The sequence below is a fragment of the Neomonachus schauinslandi genome, chromosome 9 (assembly GCF_002201575.2).
Source record: "Neomonachus schauinslandi chromosome 9, ASM220157v2, whole genome shotgun sequence".
NCBI lineage: Eukaryota > Metazoa > Chordata > Mammalia > Carnivora > Phocidae > Neomonachus > Neomonachus schauinslandi.
In genome coordinates this window covers 97,917,443-97,936,467 of record NC_058411.1, presented here as the reverse complement: position 1 = coordinate 97,936,467, position 19,025 = coordinate 97,917,443, and the positions used below count along the sequence as shown (strand labels likewise).

Below are 19,025 nucleotides of genomic sequence, written 5' to 3'. Positions count from 1 at the left end.
CCCTGTTCTTGTAGGAAATGTACTCTAAATAGTAATTGCCTCTATTTGTGGAGTCTAGCATTTAAAAGAAAATCAGTCCTAACATTTGGTTTTACTTCTTTCATTGTTTAAACCAGGGCACACTTCTAGTAACGTAGCCAATATGTAGGAGTTTGATTCTTGAAGACTTACTTCTTAATTTGACTTATTTTGGGTTACTGGGAGTCTTGTGTTGGAAATTAGTTTTATTTGAAATTCTTGTAAGCTTAAAGATGCAATATTTGATGTTGGGATGTCTGGTTATCTCATGGCTGTGCGCTATCGTCTCCTGTTGTACATATGCCATCTACTTGAAAACATTTCTTGTGTTCTAAAAAAAAGCATTTTAAGGGAAAAATAACACCAGGTACTGCAGAGTCCTAAAATGCCTCTTCAGGGAATGTTAATCTGTATTGTGGTGCATTTAGTGTTATTTTGTTGGTACGTTTTGTAGCTGGAAATCTTAGTGATTGACTTACTAATTGACAATTAATTGCAATACTTAGATGCCTTACAGTTTTGGTTAATGGACAAAATACAATAACTTTATTAAGTGTTAACCCTAAATTTAGAAACTTGGTGGTCTTGGTTAAATGGTAACTTTTTTCTATTAGCTAAAAATTTTTTTTTTGTAAGAGAAGTACCTGGGCCCAAATGTTACTGGTAATATAAAAAAGATACACGCGCTTCTTGTTAGCATTTCATAAAATAAAATCGATCCTTTGATAAATGTATTTTTTAAGAGTAGAAATGCAGCAACCATTAATATTTAAAATATTTGAGTCGGGTAGGTGTTGTCTCCTCATATAAGTCTACACTGACAGTAATTTTTCAACTAAAACTTGTGGAATGTAATATTCGAAAGCATTGAAATTTTTACTCTTTTTACTCTTTCCACATACTCTTTCCACCTGAAGTTACAAAAATTGTTACTTTTAATTATTACATACTGTTTTTCTTAAAGTGGAGTAAGAATTGTTTTCCAAGTAAAGTCAAATGAATGAAGGCTCCCCTTTTAGAATAGCACGTTTGAGGAAAAACCCTGGAGGGTGACTGAGTAGGCCTGTATTCTAAGAAATGGCATCTCTGTGTATGAAACCATAATTTGTGATGGAATTAGTGCAAAAATGATTCATATAACATTATATTTACCTATTCTAAAGGATTTTGAGGTTTCTGATTTTGAATATGTAATTAATTTGTCTTAGAAGATTGTCTTTTATTAAATCCAGAGTTAACTAGCTGCATATAATTTCTTTTTTATTCTTTCTCTACCAGAGAATGAAGATGAGCTGTTGGTTAGTCTTTGTTATTAAACGTTTAAATTCTTGGAAATAGTTTATCCCTTGCTTTGACTGTTCCCTCTTGCACTCCCAATTTCTCAGGATCTAAAGCCCAGAACAGATGAGGGTAATTAAGCAGTCTGTACGTTTTTTGATGACTGCTTTCTGGTTGTGCAGTGGTAGAGTATAAATGATTAAACTTAACAGTGAAAGTCCAAGACCTGTAGTTGATGTTTTACCCATTTTGATTTTAAACTCACACGGTAGGAAGTATACAGATGTTTAGACTTGTTTCCTTACTTAGCTGTATTGTCTAGTGTATTTGATTTTAATAATAGCAGATTCATAGGATTTGGATACAGCAAGGTTGTACTATCATAATTTAACTAAGTTAAAAGAGGATTTTATAATTTTGAAATCATATGGACCTAATAATTTTGTTAAAAAATAAAATTTCCAATTAAGACACTAAAATGTCTGATATTAAATCTATTCTAGGAAGTACAAGTAGTACTAGTGGTAGCAGTGGAAGCTCAACTAAAAATATCTGGGTTAGTGGACTTTCTTCTAATACCAAAGCTGCTGACTTGAAGAACCTCTTTGGCAAATATGGAAAGGTACAATTTTTATCTGTCTTTCTAGTATCTCCATTTGAAATGGGGATTATATTCAAAACGGTATTACATAAAACCTTCCAATTTCTTGTTTTTCTTAGGACTGGTATAGGCATAATTATTGAGTTCTGTGGTATTGGTGAGTTTCAACATAAAATCTCATCCTGAGCCCTGGGGATCTTTTTATTAAAAGCTCGTATTTTGAGCTCATTTCAGCCAAGGACTGCATTTTGTTTTTCACATTTGTCATGATTTTTCTAGAAACTAGAGTATCTGAGGCTGATCTGGTCATTTGGAAAATATAGGTAGACTAGTATTAGATGATGGGACATAGAGTTTGGGGGTGGGGTGGGAGCTGATGTCCCTGTCATCATACAGATTCTCGTACAGTAGTGGAGAAAAATGTAAAACTGGTAAAAATATACTTAATCAGAAGTTGTGATATGTGCTATGATGGAAAGAGTTGCTAAGAAAGGAAAAAGGGGGGGGCGCCTGGGTGGCTCAGTCGTTAAGCGTCTGCCTTCAGCTCAGGTCATGATCCGAGGGTCCTGGGATCGAGTCCCACATCGGGCTCCCTGCTGGGCGGGAAGCCTGCTTCTCCCTCTCCCACTCCCCCTGCTTGTGTTCCTGCTCTCGCTATCTCTCTCTCTGTCAAATAAATAAATAAAATCTTTAAAAAAAAAAAAAAGAAAGGAAAAAGGGGAGGGTTTGCTATAGTTGGTTCATCAGGAAAGGTTTCCCTGGCATATAAGGGGAAGACCTAATAGAAGAGAAGAATAGTCAATAATTAAATGAATTAAATAGTCAGTTAATAGTTGTTGAATTGAATTATAGTCGATTTGTATCCCTTAAGGCACTCACTACTTTCTACCTTATATTTTTGGTTTTCATTAATACATCGTATGTAATCTACACCAGTGTAAGCTCTTTGATACCAGAGGCTTTATCTGCTGTACTTTGTGTGCACACAGTAGGCTTTGGAATATTTATTAATGACTAGTATTGGTAAATAACCAGTAATGAATGTTACAAAAATCTATCCTGTTGATTTCAGGAGTCTTTTTTTTTCCTTCTAATATAGAGAGTTGCCTGAGTGTTAAGGATTCTTGTAGGTGTCAGATACAGAATACTGAGAATTGTAGTCACATGATTAGCCTTGGTAATTTGTTGTTAGAGATCCAAAACCAATATTTTAATGCTGGCATTTCCTGGGACTAAAACTATATAAAGGACACCGTTGTAACAAGAAGTTGGGCTTAAAAATCAAGTTGCTGTTGGGGCAAGTCTGCCTTTCCCAGAGTTGAGATAAAAGCTGATAGTTTCCAGCCATTCACACCACACAGCCTCCTAAATTCCGTTTACCTTTTCATGGCATTATGTCTGTCTTTCTCTTTGTTCAGCACTAGACTGTTCTGTCACTTTTCCTCTTACTCACCCATCCCTTGTCTCTCTTAACGATTTTATAGAATTGAAATTATTTGTCACTTTGATATTGGTATAAATTTTAAAAGCACAAAACAAAGTGTGTCTCTTTAGAGTGTATTTTTGTAGGGTTTGTTTTAAAGACTGCTTTTTTATATGTGGATGATTCTTTATTCATTTTTTGAAATTTCTTGTAGTTACTCGTTATAGAAAATTGTTAACACTCATTTAGAAACTTTCTAGAAAGTTACCTTTTTTTTTTTTTTTCCTCTAAGAGAGTCAGGGTGGACTTATGGTAGGGGAAGTTTGGCCCAAATCTAATTGAGAATATTATTTCTTTGCTTTCATTAATTGTGCCATTATTTCATTGATGTGACTGTGTTTTGGCTATATATTTGAAAAAATTAATAAGAAAAAAATAGGGGCACCTGGGTGGCTCAGTTGTTGGGCGTCTGCCTTCGGCTCTGGTCATGGTCCCGGGGTCCTGGGATCGAGCCCGGCATTGAGTTACCTGCTCAGTGGGAGGCCTGCTTCTCCCTCTCCCACTCCCCCTGCTGGTGTTCCTTCTCTCACTTTGTCTCTCTCTGTCAAATAAATAAATAAAATCTTAAAAAATAAATAAATAAATAAATAAATAAAAGTAGGTTAAATTGCTTTTTTTTTTTTTTTTTTTTTTTTTTTTTAAGATTTTATTTATTTTTTAGAGAGTGAGCGAGAGAGAAACAGCATGAGAGGGGAGAGGGTCAGAGGGAGAAGCAGGCTCCCCGCTGAGCGGAGAGCCCGATGTGGGACTCGATCCCAGGACCCTGGGATCATGACCTGAGCCGAAGGCAGACGCCCAACCATCTGAGCCACCCAGGCGCCCTAAATTGCTTTTTGACACTTTAAATTGTTCCCGTGAATATTTACTAAGTACTTACAAGCAAAGTAGATAGTGATCACAAGAATATGAAACAGAGGGCGCCTGGGTGGCTCAGTTGGTTAAGCGACTGCCTTCGGCTCAGGTCATGATCCTGGAGTCCCTGGATCGAGTCCCGCATCGGGTTCCCTGCTCGGCAGGGTGCCTGCTTCTCCCTCTGACCCTCCCCCCTCTCATGTGCTCTCTCTCTCTCATTCTCTCTGTCTCAAATAAATAAATAAAATCTTTAAAAAAAAAAAAAAAAAAAAAGAATATGAAACAGAATAATACATATCCTAAATTTATCCTTCATCATGAATTTCTGTATCCTGAACATACCGTTTTATTTGAATAGTCTTACTTGTGAAGTTTGACTTACTCAGAAATGCATGTAGTTGTAAAACTTTGTAAAGTGTTATTTTATGTTATAGGTTCTGAGTGCAAAGGTAGTTACAAATGCTCGAAGTCCTGGGGCAAAGTGCTATGGCATTGTAACCATGTCTTCAAGCACAGAGGTGTCCAGATGTATTGCCCATCTTCATCGCACTGAGCTGCATGGACAGCTGATTTCTGTGGAAAAAGTAAGCTTGCCTAATTGTATATAAGAGGGAGGTTACTTTGAGGGCCAGTAATGCTCGATTTAAAGATGTTATACCAGTAGGGAGTAGAATTTGGTATAATTTTTAAGTATTTATTTTTAGTTTTTACTTCCAGATTTTCCAGATTTTTTACTTCCTGTTTTCCAGATTTTGTTCCAGCAACATAGTTGTTATGATCATAAATGTAACTTACTGTTTTTTTGTTTTGTTTTCCTATCTAAACCTTTCAGGTTAAAGGTGATCCTTCTAAGAAAGAACTGAAGAAAGAAAATGATGAAAAGAGTAGTTCAAGAAGTTCTGGAGACAAAAAAAATATGAGTGATAGAAGTAGCAAGTAAGGATTTATTTTTTTGATAAGCACATAGACTTTGGGAAATTGATGAAGTAGTTCTCATTTTGTTGTTTTCTTGGGTGGTGTGGTCAGGACACAAGCCTCTGTCAAAAAAGAAGAGAAAAGGTTGTCTGAGAAGTGTGAAAAAAAGGAAGGCAAGGAGACTAAGAAAATAGAAGGTAAAGACGAGAAGAATGATAATGGATCAAGTGGCCAAACTTCAGACTCGATTAAAAAAAGTGAAGAAAAGAAGCGAATAAGTATGCTATATGTATCTTTCTTCTTGATCCCTTTTCTAATGCTTTCTACAACTTCATTTTTACAGTGGAAGGGAAAACCTGAGATTACAGTCCGGATAAATATTTAAATTTTGTTAGATGTCACTGTGGTAGAAAGGGAGGTCCAGTAGCACTAGTTGTCGTCTTTTCTACTCTTGGGAAACAAAGGTGTTCTTCCAGCTGAGCCCCTTTACTGGAAGACCTGGGCTGGTTGTAAACGGCCATTGATTCGTAGTTGTGTAAACTGAGTTGGGATCTTTTGGTATCACAGAAAGTATTTATGTTTGTGGATTGAGTTATTTTTAAAAACTATGTGCAACTAAGTTCTCATAGAATAAGGAGGTTTTTTTATTTCATGCACTGGTTTCTGAATATCTGGCTATCTAAGAATTCAGCATTTTTACATTATATTGATTGTCTTTTTTAATGAAATGTTTTTTAGGCGTTTGTTTATCTACTTTTTTTTTCTCTTAGGTTCCAAGAGTCCAGGACATATGGTAATACTAGACCAAACTAAAGGAGATCATTGTAGGCCATCAAGAAGAGGAAGATATGAGAAAGTAAGTCTCTGGACGGATGCTGTATCCTGTTCTCCCTGTTTCTAAAATAAGATAATTTAGTATCTCTGTAACCATTTTTTGCATACTTCTGTGCTTGAAAATCTAAGAAAAATAGAATGTCATTACTCATTTAACCTTTTTAAATGACCAGCTGAACTTGAAAACCAAAACCCCGAACTGTTTTAACTTCTAGTCCTGTTATAACCTTTTTTTTTTTCTGTAGATTCATGGGAGAAGCAAGGAAAAGGAGAGAGCTAGCCTAGATAAAAAAAGGGACAAAGACTATAGAAGGAAAGACATCTTGCCTTTTGAAAAGATGAAGGAACAAAGACTAAGAGAGCATTTAGTTCGCTTTGAAAGATTGCGACGAGCAATGGAACTTCGAAGGTAGGAAAAGAGTCTATTTTATACCTGTCTTTAACTATAGGTACATCTTTAACGCTAGTTACAAACCAGATTTCTGGAAATTGTATTCCCACAGAAAGCTATTGGCCACTTTTAACAAGTGCAGTAAAACCTAATGATTTTCTTAAGTTTGCATAGCATTTTATAATTTACAAAGTACATTTCCATCTGTTATCTCTGTCTCAACTGTTCTGTAAGATTAGGTGAGCCCATTATATAATTGAAAAAATGGAGGCCCAGAGAGGCTAAATGACTCTTCCAATGCCACATGGCTAATGAGTGGCAGAGTCGGGACTCAGACCCAAGTCTTCTGACTCCAAGTCCAATGCTCTTTCCTCTACTCCAAAGCTGCCGCCATGAAAAACATGACTTTAAAGGAAAAAATGATGTTGAGATAAGATAGTATCAGTGTAAGCTACAGTGTTCAAGTAGCATGTTGACATTTTAGGAAAAATTGATTGTACTTTGGATTAGAGCCCAAGTGAAGGAAGATTCGCCTTGTGAACCTTATTGTGTTCAAGCTCTATCTCGAAACAAGCATTCTCTTTAAAACAAACTGAGAACAAAACAAAACATTTCTATTTTTAGTGGCAGTGTCTCAACAGTTCACCATGAATGCCACCATTGCTTTCCTATGTCAGTTTTTTGATGCCACTTAAAATATTCTTGTGAAAGTGTTTTGTAATATAAATTTCCAAATATTAACCTATCTCATTGAGAGGTCTTTTATCATGGGATTTCATCTATTCATTCACAGGAGTGTTAGGAACAACCAGACACATTTGACAACTTAAATAGTACTATGATTGCCACATACTTTATTAGAAGGAAATAATCCTTGCATTACTCAGAACCCAGTTTTTTTTCTCTTTTTGATGAAGTCCCAATATACTGAGATTCCTATGTAGATGATAAATCAGGATGAGAGCGGGAGCTCCTAGAGCAGTGATTCTCAGGTCTGTCAGACCAGCACCCCTTTATATATATATATATATAAAGGGTATATATATATAGAGTGTGTGTATATATATATATATATATGTGTGTGTATATATATATATATAGTCACAGCATCCTCTTTACTCTGCTGAAATGTAATTGATGCATAATAGGCCTACAAATGCATAATATGCCTATATAAATAATTTCCAAAAAACCAATATAATGCCTTAACTCTAATATAAAGAAGAAATAAAAGTAAATTATAATGAAGCATATATTCCAGATATGAATGTTTAGGCACGACTCTCTAGAAGACCTAATGAAGTAGTCAGATGTTTACAACCCTCTTTAGACTCAATGAAAATGTGACAGCTACAAATGCAGACTGATATTGGTGTGTCATTTTGGTAAGTCAAATACCAGGAGTGGTGTTGACATTACTACATGATTTCTGAAACGGTGAACAGCTCTTGGTGAAGGTCTTAAGAAAGTATCATTTTTCCTCTTATTTACATGGAGTTGCATTTCTAGAAATTTTAGTGTATATAAAACCATGCCAAAGCAAACAAACTGACCTAGCATTTATTAAAAATGAGTCAAATTCTAGGCTCCAGTTTTTTTTTAAGGTGATTTTGTTTTGTTTTAATGACATGAATGTCCATTATGGCATTTGAAAGGTGTAAGTGTTGGACAGTTTTTTGTTGTGCAGAACTATCCTGATTATTCCATGCATCATAAGATATTTAGAATCCGTAGTCCCCACTCACTAAATGCTGCTAACAGCCCCCATGGTCATTGCGATAATTTAATATGGCCCTCAGATTTCCATGGGAGCAGCACTGAGCCACTGAGAACCACTGGGCTGCTAGAAGAAGACATGGTGATAGAGTACACGAAGGGCCTTAGAGTGAGGGGATGACAAAAACGTGATTAAAAGTCCCAATACAGTAACTTCATTCAGTTCAGCAAACATTTGAACTGTGTCCTGACCCAAAGAAGCATGGGCCGGTGAACACCAAAAAGGCCCTTAAAGTAAGGCCACATTTTATTTTACGTAGCATTTGCTATAATTCATGTTGATGGGTATGACCCCAAGTCATCAAAATAAGGTATACCTTGCTTAAGGAGGTAGACCATATACTAGATACTGGAAATTTTCCTCTCAAAAACAGTAGAAGTTGTAGTTTTGGAAATTCATATATGTAGAATATCTCCTTTTTAAAATGTCGATTCACTAATGGGCTATTATTATGGGATTTTTATTTAAACAGGAATCCTCTAAGAGGCAACTACTTTATAAAATTCAGCTCCTCAGTTGACAGTCTTAATAAATAAGTGACAGCATTGGAATCTGTTTAAAGTTTTATTTTGAGTTCTCTTTCCAATTACATTAAAACTACTTAGGTTGAGTTGAAGTTTAAAATTGCCAACCTCAAGGAAAAATTCAAACTCAAAAGCTATTCTCTTTCACACAGTGCTAGCATAATTTAAGTATTTCTAAATACTGATTTTTGTTAGACGAAGAGAGATTGCAGAAAGAGAGCGTCGAGAGCGAGAACGCATTAGAATAATTCGTGAACGGGAAGAACGGGAACGCTTACAGAGAGAGAGAGAGCGCCTAGAAATTGAAAGGCAAAAACTAGAGAGAGAGAGAATGGAACGCGAACGCTTGGAAAGGGAACGCATTCGTATTGAACAGGTGCAGTCAGAAAATCTTTTCATCTTAAATAACTGACCTTTTTCAAACCCTGTGATTTTTGCCCTAAAATTTGCTTTACTTGTTGTAAAGCTTCTGTAGAATGAGTTCAGCTAATGAGCATTTATTAAGGTGTCCCTGAAAGATAACAATCACTTAGGTGCTAGTTCAAAATACATTTAGTAGTGACTTTGTTCTAGCCAATTGGTAATAACTCAAGCTCTGCAATATCATGGCAGCCTAACAGTCTGAGCATAGGACTATGAGTCCAGAGTAGTTGTAATCCAGGCTCTGTCACTATCCCAGTCTCAGCAAATAATAACTTATTTCCTTACATAGTAGAGTGGGAATGATTTCCCAAGGCTGGAAGGAAATAATGCCTCTCTTTGCAGAACTGCATCCAGGGTTTAAGCACTTTAGTTTCCAGACATATTAAGAACTTTATATCTAATTCCCTTTAGGTGCTTTTGTTTCAGTCAAATGATGAAACTAAATCTGACCTTCCCAATTACCTGCCAACTGCCACCACCCAATCTCTGTTATTTTTAATGTTGCAGAACAATAGCCATAGCCTAGCTTACTGATTTCTGAAGTCAATTTTGTTTATATATTTGTCCCAGGTATGTGTTTTGCCCGGTGCTTGCCTATGGTGGTTTCTTAATGACAGGATGAAACAAGGTTGCGCATGTACTTACCTTGTGTTTTCATTTTGCATTGGTTGGTTCTTCCTTCTGTGTTGTCTGAAGGAACGCCGTAAGGAAGCCGAACGTATTGCTCGAGAACGAGAGGAGCTGAGAAGGCAACAGCAGCAGCTTCGTTACGAACAAGAGAAAAGGAATTCTTTGAAACGCCCACGTGATGTAGATCATAGGTAGTTGCCTGCTTTCTTCTTTAACAGTTAACACTTGCTATCTTATGCCTTTCAAACTAAGACTGATTGGAGGATTAGCAAGTACAGGCAACCATCACTGGAATCAAAGGTCATGATCCAGTAGGGATGGGTATGATTGCAGGACTGGAGTGGATCCAGTGCATCGTCAAGTAGGCAGAGTCTGCTCTTTTTTCCCTTTCCCTTCCTGTTGCCAAATGTTTTTCCATTATGACTGGAAATACATCACCATAGTAGGCTTCCATGATGGTTCTCAAACTCAGACCCATTTTGAAAATTCTGACAGGGTAGTACAGATAAACTTGGAAGTGACAGACTTGGAAAGAGGGCATTGTGTGTTTGTGTTCATGCTGCTTAACAGATACCCAAATGCAGTCATTTAATTTTCTTAATATAAGTTCTGTGAGATTTAGTTGATTGTGTTGAGAAATACATCGAATGCATGAATTGTGCTTGGGACTTACCTGTCTAACCTTTCCGAAGTTAGTGTGACTGAAAAGGTTGTGGACTGTTGGTTAGAATTTTATTATAAAATGGTAGCTGTCTTTTCCATTTACGAATTTTAAAACAGACCATTTTTCAACTATTTCCTCTCCTGTGAAATTCCTCTAACACTATATGACTTAATGCAATCTGATAATTAATTCTTTGCTAGCTTGTTCTTGTAACAGAATGTTTGATGTCTTGAGTTTATTAGCCCTCTGTATCCACAGTTCCTAGCATGTGGTATGTATGACTCCAAGTAAGTGTTGTTGGAGTATTATAAAACTAATTTATATAAATGAGCAAATATTTCTCTTCAAGGCGAGATGATCCTTACTGGAGCGAGAATAAAAAGTTGTCTCTAGATACAGATGCACGATTCAGCCATGGATCTGACTATTCTCGCCAGCAAAACAGATTTAATGACTTTGATCACCGAGAGAGGGGCAGGTTTCCTGAGAGTTCAACAGTACAGTCTTCGTCTTTTGAAAGGTAGATAGATACCTTGAAAGTTGTTGCATTTGGTGGGTGCCTGGGTGGCTCAGTAGGTTAAGCATCTGCCTTCAGCTCAGGTCCTGATCCCAGGGTCTTGGGATCGAGCCCCACGTTAGGCTCCCTTCTCAGCCGGGAGTCTGTTTCTCCCTCTCCATCTGCCTCTCCCCCAGCTCATGCTCTCTCTTGCTCGCTCTCTCTCAGATAAATAAAATCTTAAAAAAAAAAAAAAAGAAAAGAAAAAAAAAGTTGTATTTGGTACATGAGCCTTGCTAATGATAACTTTGGTTCGCTATTAAAATCTTAAGTACTACAGCTCAGATCTGACTGTTCAGAACAAATCCTATGTTTGGTTTTTGTTTTTATTAATGTAAATGTGGTTCAGTATTCAAAATTAGTTTGGGGCACCTGGCTGGCTCATTCGGTAGAGCATGAGACTCTTAATTTTGGGGTCATGAGTTCGAGCCCCACGTCAGGTGTAGAGATTGCTTAAATAAATAGACTTTGGAAAAAAATTAGTTTAATAGGCCACCGTAACAAGGTTAAGTAGATTGGCTTTATCTTCTTAACCTTGTTTAAAACTAGGTGGGAATACTGTTAGCTTTAGATGTGCTTCAGCTGTTTAGAACACTAGAATATCCTTCAGGTCGGTAGTCACTTGAGTGTTTGATGTTAATTCCTCCCAGATGCTAAACAACAATCTTCATGCCAGACATTTAGAATATAAGTTATTTTAATCAAAGTTGTGGCTTTTTTGGTGGCTTTGCCTTCAGTTAATTTTTAAAGAAGCTGTGATTTTTGTAAGTTATGCAAGTACAATTAAGAATAAGGCCAAGTAAGTATATCTCAGGACTTCTGTTCTTTGTTCTCAATAATCAACAGGCGAGAACGCTTTGTTGGTCAAAGTGAAGGGAAAAAAACACGTCCTGCTGCACGAAGAGAAGATCCGGGTTTTGAAAGGTATCCCAAAAATTTCAGTGATTCCAGAAGAAATGAACCTCCACCACCAAGAAATGAACTTAGAGAAACGGACAGGCGAGAAGTCCGGGGAGAACGAGACGAGAGGAGAACCGTGATCATCCATGACAGGCCTGATATCACTCACCCTAGACATCCTCGAGAAGCGGGGCCCAATCCATCCAGACCAACCACCTGGAAAAGTGACAGCAGCATGTCCTCCGACAAACGGGAAACAAGGTATCTTGAGTAGTTACCAGGGCCCAGACGGTGGCATAGAACGCATTTGGGTTTAAGGACAAAAAGGTGTCATAAAGTTTTGATTGTCGATGTCTTTGGGTTTTGTTTAACAGAGTTGAAAGGCCGGAACGATCTGGGAGGGAAGTATCAGGACACAGCGTGAGAGGGGCTCCCCCTGGCAGTCGCAGTAATGCTTCGGGCTACGGGAACAGAGAGGGAGACAGAGGTGTGATCACAGACCGAGGAAGTGGAACACAGGTAAATGCTTGAGGATGTATTGTCACCTCTTCAGGAATAAATTCCGAGGATTTACCATTTTGATGTGGCCTTGATTAGTTAGAGTGGAATGATTGGGAGACGAGGTTCTTATAAAAGATCTTGATGTTTTTCATATTTTACTGTCAACAATTGAGCATTAATAGTCTAGGGGCTCCTGGGTGGCTCAGTCGTTAAGCATCTGCTTTCAGCTCAGGTCATGATCCCGGGGTCCTGGGATTGAGTCCCTCATCGGGCTCCCTGCTCGGCGGGAAGCCTGCTTCTCCCTCTCCCACTCCCCCTGCTTGTGTTCCCTCTCTCGCTGTGTCTCTGTCAAACAAATAAATAAATCTTAAGACAAAAACAAAAACATTAATAGTCCAAAGAAGTAGGATGCTAGCCCTGAAATTCTTTTTTTTTTTTTTTCAAGATTTTATTTACTTATTTGACAGAGAGAGATGCAGCGAGAGAGGGAACACAAGCAGGGGGAGTGGGAGAGGGAGAAGCAGGTTTCCCTCTGAGCAGAGAGCCCGATGTGGGGCTCGATCCCAGGACCCTGGGATCATGACCTGAGCTGAAGGCAGACCCTCCACGACTGAGCCAGCCAGGCGCCCCCCCAGGAGCAGAACTTTTAAGAGGGGTCTGTAATCCAGATATTCTGCCTTAGTCAGAGTAAAAACTCATAGACTGGGGGCGCCTGAGTGGCTCAGTTGGTTAAGCGACTGCCTTCAGCTCAGGTCATGATCCTGGAGTCCCGGGATCGAGTTCCGCATCGGGCTCCCTGCTCAGCAGGAAGTCTGCTTCTCCCTCTGACGCTCCCCCATCTCATGCTCTCTCTGTCTCTATCTCATTCTCTCTCTCAAATAAATAAATAAAATCTTTAAAAAAAAAAAAAAAAAACTCATAGACTGGCCCCTGCATTCCGATATCCACTTAGAAAAGGTATCCCGAGGAGGAGATCCTGTTCCTCCCTTGAAAATGCTGTTTTTCCTAATATAAATTGTTTTGCCAATATTATATCTCTGTACAGTACCTTCAGCTTTATTTTCTGTAGACTAAGTGTCATCACTTCTGACTCTGCTTTCCTTGGATCTTTAGTTCTATGGCCTTTGTTTCCTTAGGTTCATTCACTCTGTTTTTCATAGTCGTGTATGTAAGACCTTGTAAGAATCTTAGCAATAATGAGTCCTATGTGAAATAGGACGACAACCACCGTGTCTGTATGCTGTTTGCACGTTGATCCTACACCCTACCCTGCTTCGTTGTACTGTTTTGACCCCTCACTGTGCCTTCTTACACATCTATCCATCCAGGCATCATATATGGATCTAGAAATACTCGAGGGTCAAAAAGTACGTGCATGCTGAAAGCTACGGAAATAGAAATTACATTGCCCCCATACCCTGCCCTGAAGCCTGAGCAGCTTCTCAGTACAAAATAGCTGGAAACTCTTTGCATGTGCTCTGGTATTATTCACCCCCTTTTCTTCTCAAACGCCTTATTGATTTGTTTCAGACACTTAAGAGCACACCAGCATAAGTGAGTCGGCATGAGGCTGCGGGTGTTGTGACTTTTCTTTTAATATGTGATTCTTTAGCACTACCCTGAGGAACGACATGTGGTTGAACGCCACGGACGGGACACAAGTGGACCAAGGAAAGAGTGGCATGGTCCACCTTCTCAAGGGCCCGGCTATCATGATGCAAGGCGGATGGGTGATGGCCGGACAGCAGCAGGCATGATAACCCAACACGCGAGGTAAGTACCCGGTTAAGACTTTTCTGCCGGCATTCATCCAAACCTTTATCCTTTCCTTAAAGGGCAGGATAGTTTCTGAGAGATTGAATGGCAGCTAGCGGTCACAGTCCTAGCTTAGCCTACACATTTCCCCATGTTAACTCCGGATCTCCCAGAGATTATATGCAGGGCAGCGGATGTTAATTTGTTAGTTTATATTCCTCATTGTAAGTTCACTGATTGGCATTCTGCCCCATGGGTTGAGATACAGGTATGTGTGTGTGTGTGTCATAATCCAGTAGATAAAGAGCACTAACTTCACGTCTGAACCGTCATCTTGTTCACTACCTGTCACTCCTAAAAGTCCTAGAAAGGAGTCCTAGAAAGGAAGAGGAGACTGAAAGTACGTTCTGCTCCCTCCCTTTTCCAATAGCTCTAGCAAAACTGTTGCACATTTAACTATCCCAGAGCCTGTTCATATCCTCAGAGGTTAGCTTTCTCTTGTGCACCAGCATCCATTGTGGCCCCTCAGCTGGCGAGTCTGGTCTCCCCTTCTCTTCTGTGCCCTTCTGTCTTTCCCATTCCCCTGTCTTAGAAGCAGGGTGGGCTCGCTGATCCAGCTGACTGCTGTGCTGGTCAGTTCCACCGTCAGACTGGAGTGAGTGAGTGTTTATTATATCTGTGTCTGCATGGTCTTGGCACTCATTCCACCTTTGGTTTCAAAGGTTACCAATGCCTTTTTTCTGGATATGTTTATATTCCTTTATTTTCTGAGCTCTCAGTGTCCTTGGTGGTTAAGCACTATTGCTCACTGTGGCTTTTCTTTTTCGGGGGGATACTCCTCTGTTTTCTAATGTATCAGACTTTTCTTTCTGCTCTTTTGATTTCCTTTGCTGGCTCCTTCAGATGGTTGAACTTCAGATACTGCTCTTGATATTTAGCTCTATATTGTGATCTTTATGTAAATGTTTTGCCGTCTCCATAAATTCAGGGTCATAGGCAAACTCATTCTTCTCCTGTTTCAAACCTTCATGCTCCACGTGTTGCCTCTAGCTTCTTTTAATTTGCCAGTGCCACTGTGCATCTTGTTCACCCAGACTGGGCCTCATCTTTTATCTTCTTCCAGCCCTAGCAAAAATTTCTAAATGTGGTTCCATTTTTAAAAAATAATTGTAATAGCTATGCCTTCTTCCTCATTTCAGCTTCTCAGATTAGTCTTTTACTTTCTCTTACTCACACTATTTATAAGTTTAACTCTTAGAACTGTTTGTTATACTATTATTTGCTCCAAAGCAATGAGCCGCCTCTCTGGTCACAGATCTAACCTGCCATCCTCAGTCAGGCATTTGAACTTTTATGTAATCTTATTCTACTTAAACTGTTTCACCATGGGTTTTTGTCTCCCAAATTGGTTGTAGGGTGTTTTGGTGGGTCTTTTTTCCCGTGCCGCTCCTTAGTACCTACTACGTTGCCATTACACGTATAAAAAATCCATCCTCCTCCAAAAGAAATCCAAAAATAATTCTGTGATGATGTCCTCTAGCTCAGAGGTTCAAGTTCCTAGGTGATACTGATGCTGCTGATCTGGGGATCACACTCTGAGAGCCACTGCTTCAGTCCATTCATGTGCATCCCATTAATTGGCTTACTGTGAGGCAGAGACTTTGAAGTGAGAGTGCCCAAGTTCAAATCCTTGTTCCGTCATTTATTAGCCGTGATCTTGGGCAAGTTACTTAACCTTCAGATCCCAGTTTCTTCATCAGGAAAGTGGGATTAGTAATGGTCCATACCTCACACAATTGTTGAAAAGAGTCAGTTATTTAATATGGGTAAAGTACAAAGAACAGTGCCTGATAAATGATAAACACTTAATAGGTATTAGCTGTAATTTGTTTTTTTGTTCTTGACAATTTTTTCTTTTAAACCTTTTTCAGTAATGCATCCCCAATTAATAGAATTGTACAAATCAGTGGCAATTCCATGCCAAGAGGAAGTGGCTCCGGATTTAAGCCATTTAAGGGTGGACCTCCACGACGATTCTGAAAATTAGCTCTCTGCCATGGTTTCAAGATAATTTATTGAAATCTCCTGTAAACTTTACTTGACTACTTATGAAGAGGACCTCTGACTTGCTTGAGAGTTCTGTCAGACTTTTCTTTTTTTCTCTTTTTTTAAAATTTAACATGATTGCTTTTCTCAATTTTGGAGAAGATGTTTAAATAGTTCCGTTGTAACTTTTAATAGTTTTGTGTATCATTCAACTTTTTTTCTTGCAGCACCGAGACACATTTGAAAAGATGGAATCAAAACCATTTTGTTTAGCGCTGTGTGAATATAAAGAGTAGTTCGCAGCTGTGTGGTAGTAGTTTCATTTGCAGCATTAGCTCTGTGGTGTCAGGCTCTGGAGTTTCTTGTCACCAGGCGTTTTCAGCCTCCATTTTGTAGGCTGTCTAAGCTTAAAAAAAGTCTGCTGTCTAATTTTTAGAGAATAAGATTGTTCCTTGCATTTCTGAGTATTATGTAACCTATTTTTGCAGAAGGTACTGTTACATTAAGTGCATCTGTGTATCCTGGTTTAAAAAAAATGTACTCTTTTTTGAAATAAACCTTCATATTCTGTATAGTTGCTAAAGCGTTGAGAACCTTTTTAATTGTAAAATGAGAGCCGATTTTCAGGTTAGTGTAGCAGCACACTTGTTCGGGTTTGCATGGTATGAAACCAAATAGATTAATGAAACCTTGGCCATGAGGTTTATATCACTGAGGTTTTTAGACTGAGTTGTGCAGGTAAGTGCACTTTTATTAGGTAATCTACACTGTTCGGTGGATAAATTCCATCTCTGGGAATTGTGTGGGTACAAATGTTTCCATGTTCCCAACTATGTTGAGAACTGGAAAAAACCCAGGTTCTAGCTTGGTGAATCAGTTGGGTTTTGTAAATACTTGTATGTGGGAAGGCATTGTTGTCTCTTTGTGAAAATAAAAATCCACGCCTGGAAGTGTATGTGTCTTTGTTTCCAGCTTTTTAGGTGTCAGTCCTCCCCTTTCTGGAGTTAAACCCAAAGTAAGTGACTAGGTTTAGAGCTATGAAGGCAGTCTTTTGGTCTTTATTCCTTGGAAATAAATCTCACTTTGATTTTCACCTCAGTAGCTGGGTAGCACGCTCTGGTGAAGTGTTGGTGAGTTAACCACAAATCTTACAGCTTGTTTTTTAAAGGCATCTTTTCTAGGAAAGCCCTTCGAGGTGAATTCTGAATACCACCTCTTAAAGCCTCCCATATTCCTTCCTATAACTCAGTGATGAATAATCCAAATAGTCTAGATTGTTGGATAATTCAACAGTCTGGGTGCTCTTATAAAGGGAAGGATGGGAATAAGGGGTCACCCTGAGGCCACCTTTTGATTTGGGAAGTAGTCTTTGTAGAAGTTCTTGTAAATGTCCATCGGTGGCCATGGTGTCGGGCTCATGAGATGACTCAGACTTCTGAGTGGCGTGGGCAGCCACAGTACCCTGGTCTTTGGCCTTTTGGGGAACTGGTGCTTTTGTATTGCTCTGGGTTTCGTAACCTTTTTGGCCCTTCTTACCCCACAACTGATGATTTCCGTTTGTAAAGGTTGCTGGTTAAATAGAGAATCGCACTGGTAGAGCTGCCAGCTGGACAAAATTGGAGGTCTCCCTGGGTGAGCTAGGGCAGTGGTTCTCAAGCCTGGCCCCACCCCCCAGACATTTCCACAAAAGTTCCACAGAAGTTCCCCCAGATGATTCCTATGTGCAGGTGGCATTGAGAATCACTGATAGAGTCCAGAGTAAGTAAAACCAAATGCTCTCTGAAGAACAGCCAGTGATTTTGTGGGTAGGAGAGTTTTCCTCATCACTGCTCAAACACATTATTTCAGTTTTAGAGACCCCATCTTTTGCCAGTGGGGATGAGGTGCTCTGATTAATTGAATTTTCTAGTTAACTGATGATTAGTAACTTTATGTCGTTGAACCACTCAGGAATGGACAAAGGAGGACTTGTGCACCAACTTTAGGAACTTGTGTCCATAGCTTTCAGAACTGTCCTGGTTAAGCTGTGAAATCTTAATATTATTAATATTATATATTATAGTCATTTGTTTTCATTCTGTTAACTAGAGAGTCCCCTCTGAGAAGGGTTTAAAAGGGTTTTAGCGGGGTACCAAGATTGAGAGACTAGAGCAAGAGAATGTCTTGAGTCTTCGTTCTGATCCTACTAGCTGAAGCATATAATTTAATCTTTATGGACCCCAATTTGTTTATCCCTAGATTTATCAACCTTTATGATTCCTACTGTCCAACTTCCATTATAATAAAAATTCAAAATTTAGGCAGCTCTGGGGGTATCTGGGTGGCTCGGTAGGTTGAACGTCCGACTCCTGATTTCGGCTCAGGTCATGATCTCAGGCTCATGAGTTTGAGCCCCACATTGGGCTCCGTGCTCAACGGGGAGTCTCTCCCTCTCCCTCTGCCCCTCCTGTCGCTTATGCACACGCTCTCTCAGTCTCTAAAAAATAAATCTTTAAAAAAAACATAGGCAGTTCTGATCATGGAATCACAGGAAATTAAAGGGAAAAAATTTTTCTCACACAATAAGGTAATTAATATGTGTATTTTCCTCATATTTAATCTATGTATTCAACATATTTCATTCAAAATGCCAGCATGCTTTTTTTTGTAGAAATTACCAAGCTGATTTTAAACCTTACATGGAAGTGCAAAGGAGTGAGATTAGTCAAAATAATTTTTAAAAACATCAATAACAACTTGGAGGAATTACATTTCCTGATAACTGTGTCAGGCATGTTAAATATGAATGAGTATGATTCAGAGTCATCACAGAAGTTATTGTTTATTGAGTATTTACATGTGCTAGGCATTGTTACTAGGTAATTTACATGCATTAAC

General features: G+C 38.7%; 1 protein-coding gene across 3 annotated transcripts in view; it reads left to right on the top strand.

The window, feature by feature from the left end:
* Window positions 1–17,090, top strand: part of SLTM (SAFB like transcription modulator) — a 43,279-nt gene extending 26,189 nt beyond the window's left edge. For 2 of the 3 annotated variants that reach the window (XM_021693759.2, XM_021693760.2), the window contains exons 9-21: window positions 1,800–1,918; window positions 4,667–4,816; window positions 5,065–5,168; window positions 5,259–5,425; window positions 5,918–6,003; window positions 6,227–6,390; window positions 8,869–9,049; window positions 9,793–9,917; window positions 10,740–10,910; window positions 11,793–12,107; window positions 12,221–12,365; window positions 13,960–14,120; window positions 16,034–17,090. In XM_021693759.2, the coding sequence (XP_021549434.1) occupies window positions 1,800–1,918; window positions 4,667–4,816; window positions 5,065–5,168; window positions 5,259–5,425; window positions 5,918–6,003; window positions 6,227–6,390; window positions 8,869–9,049; window positions 9,793–9,917; window positions 10,740–10,910; window positions 11,793–12,107; window positions 12,221–12,365; window positions 13,960–14,120; window positions 16,034–16,142 (1,997 nt within the window). In that variant the 3' untranslated portion in view covers window positions 16,143–17,090. The remainder of the gene's footprint in view (window positions 1–1,799; window positions 1,919–4,666; window positions 4,817–5,064; window positions 5,169–5,258; window positions 5,426–5,917; window positions 6,004–6,226; window positions 6,391–8,868; window positions 9,050–9,792; window positions 9,918–10,739; window positions 10,911–11,792; window positions 12,108–12,220; window positions 12,366–13,959; window positions 14,121–16,033) is intronic. The other variant, XM_021693761.2, reaches the window with a different exon arrangement.
* Window positions 17,091–19,025: the final 1,935 nt, after the last annotated feature.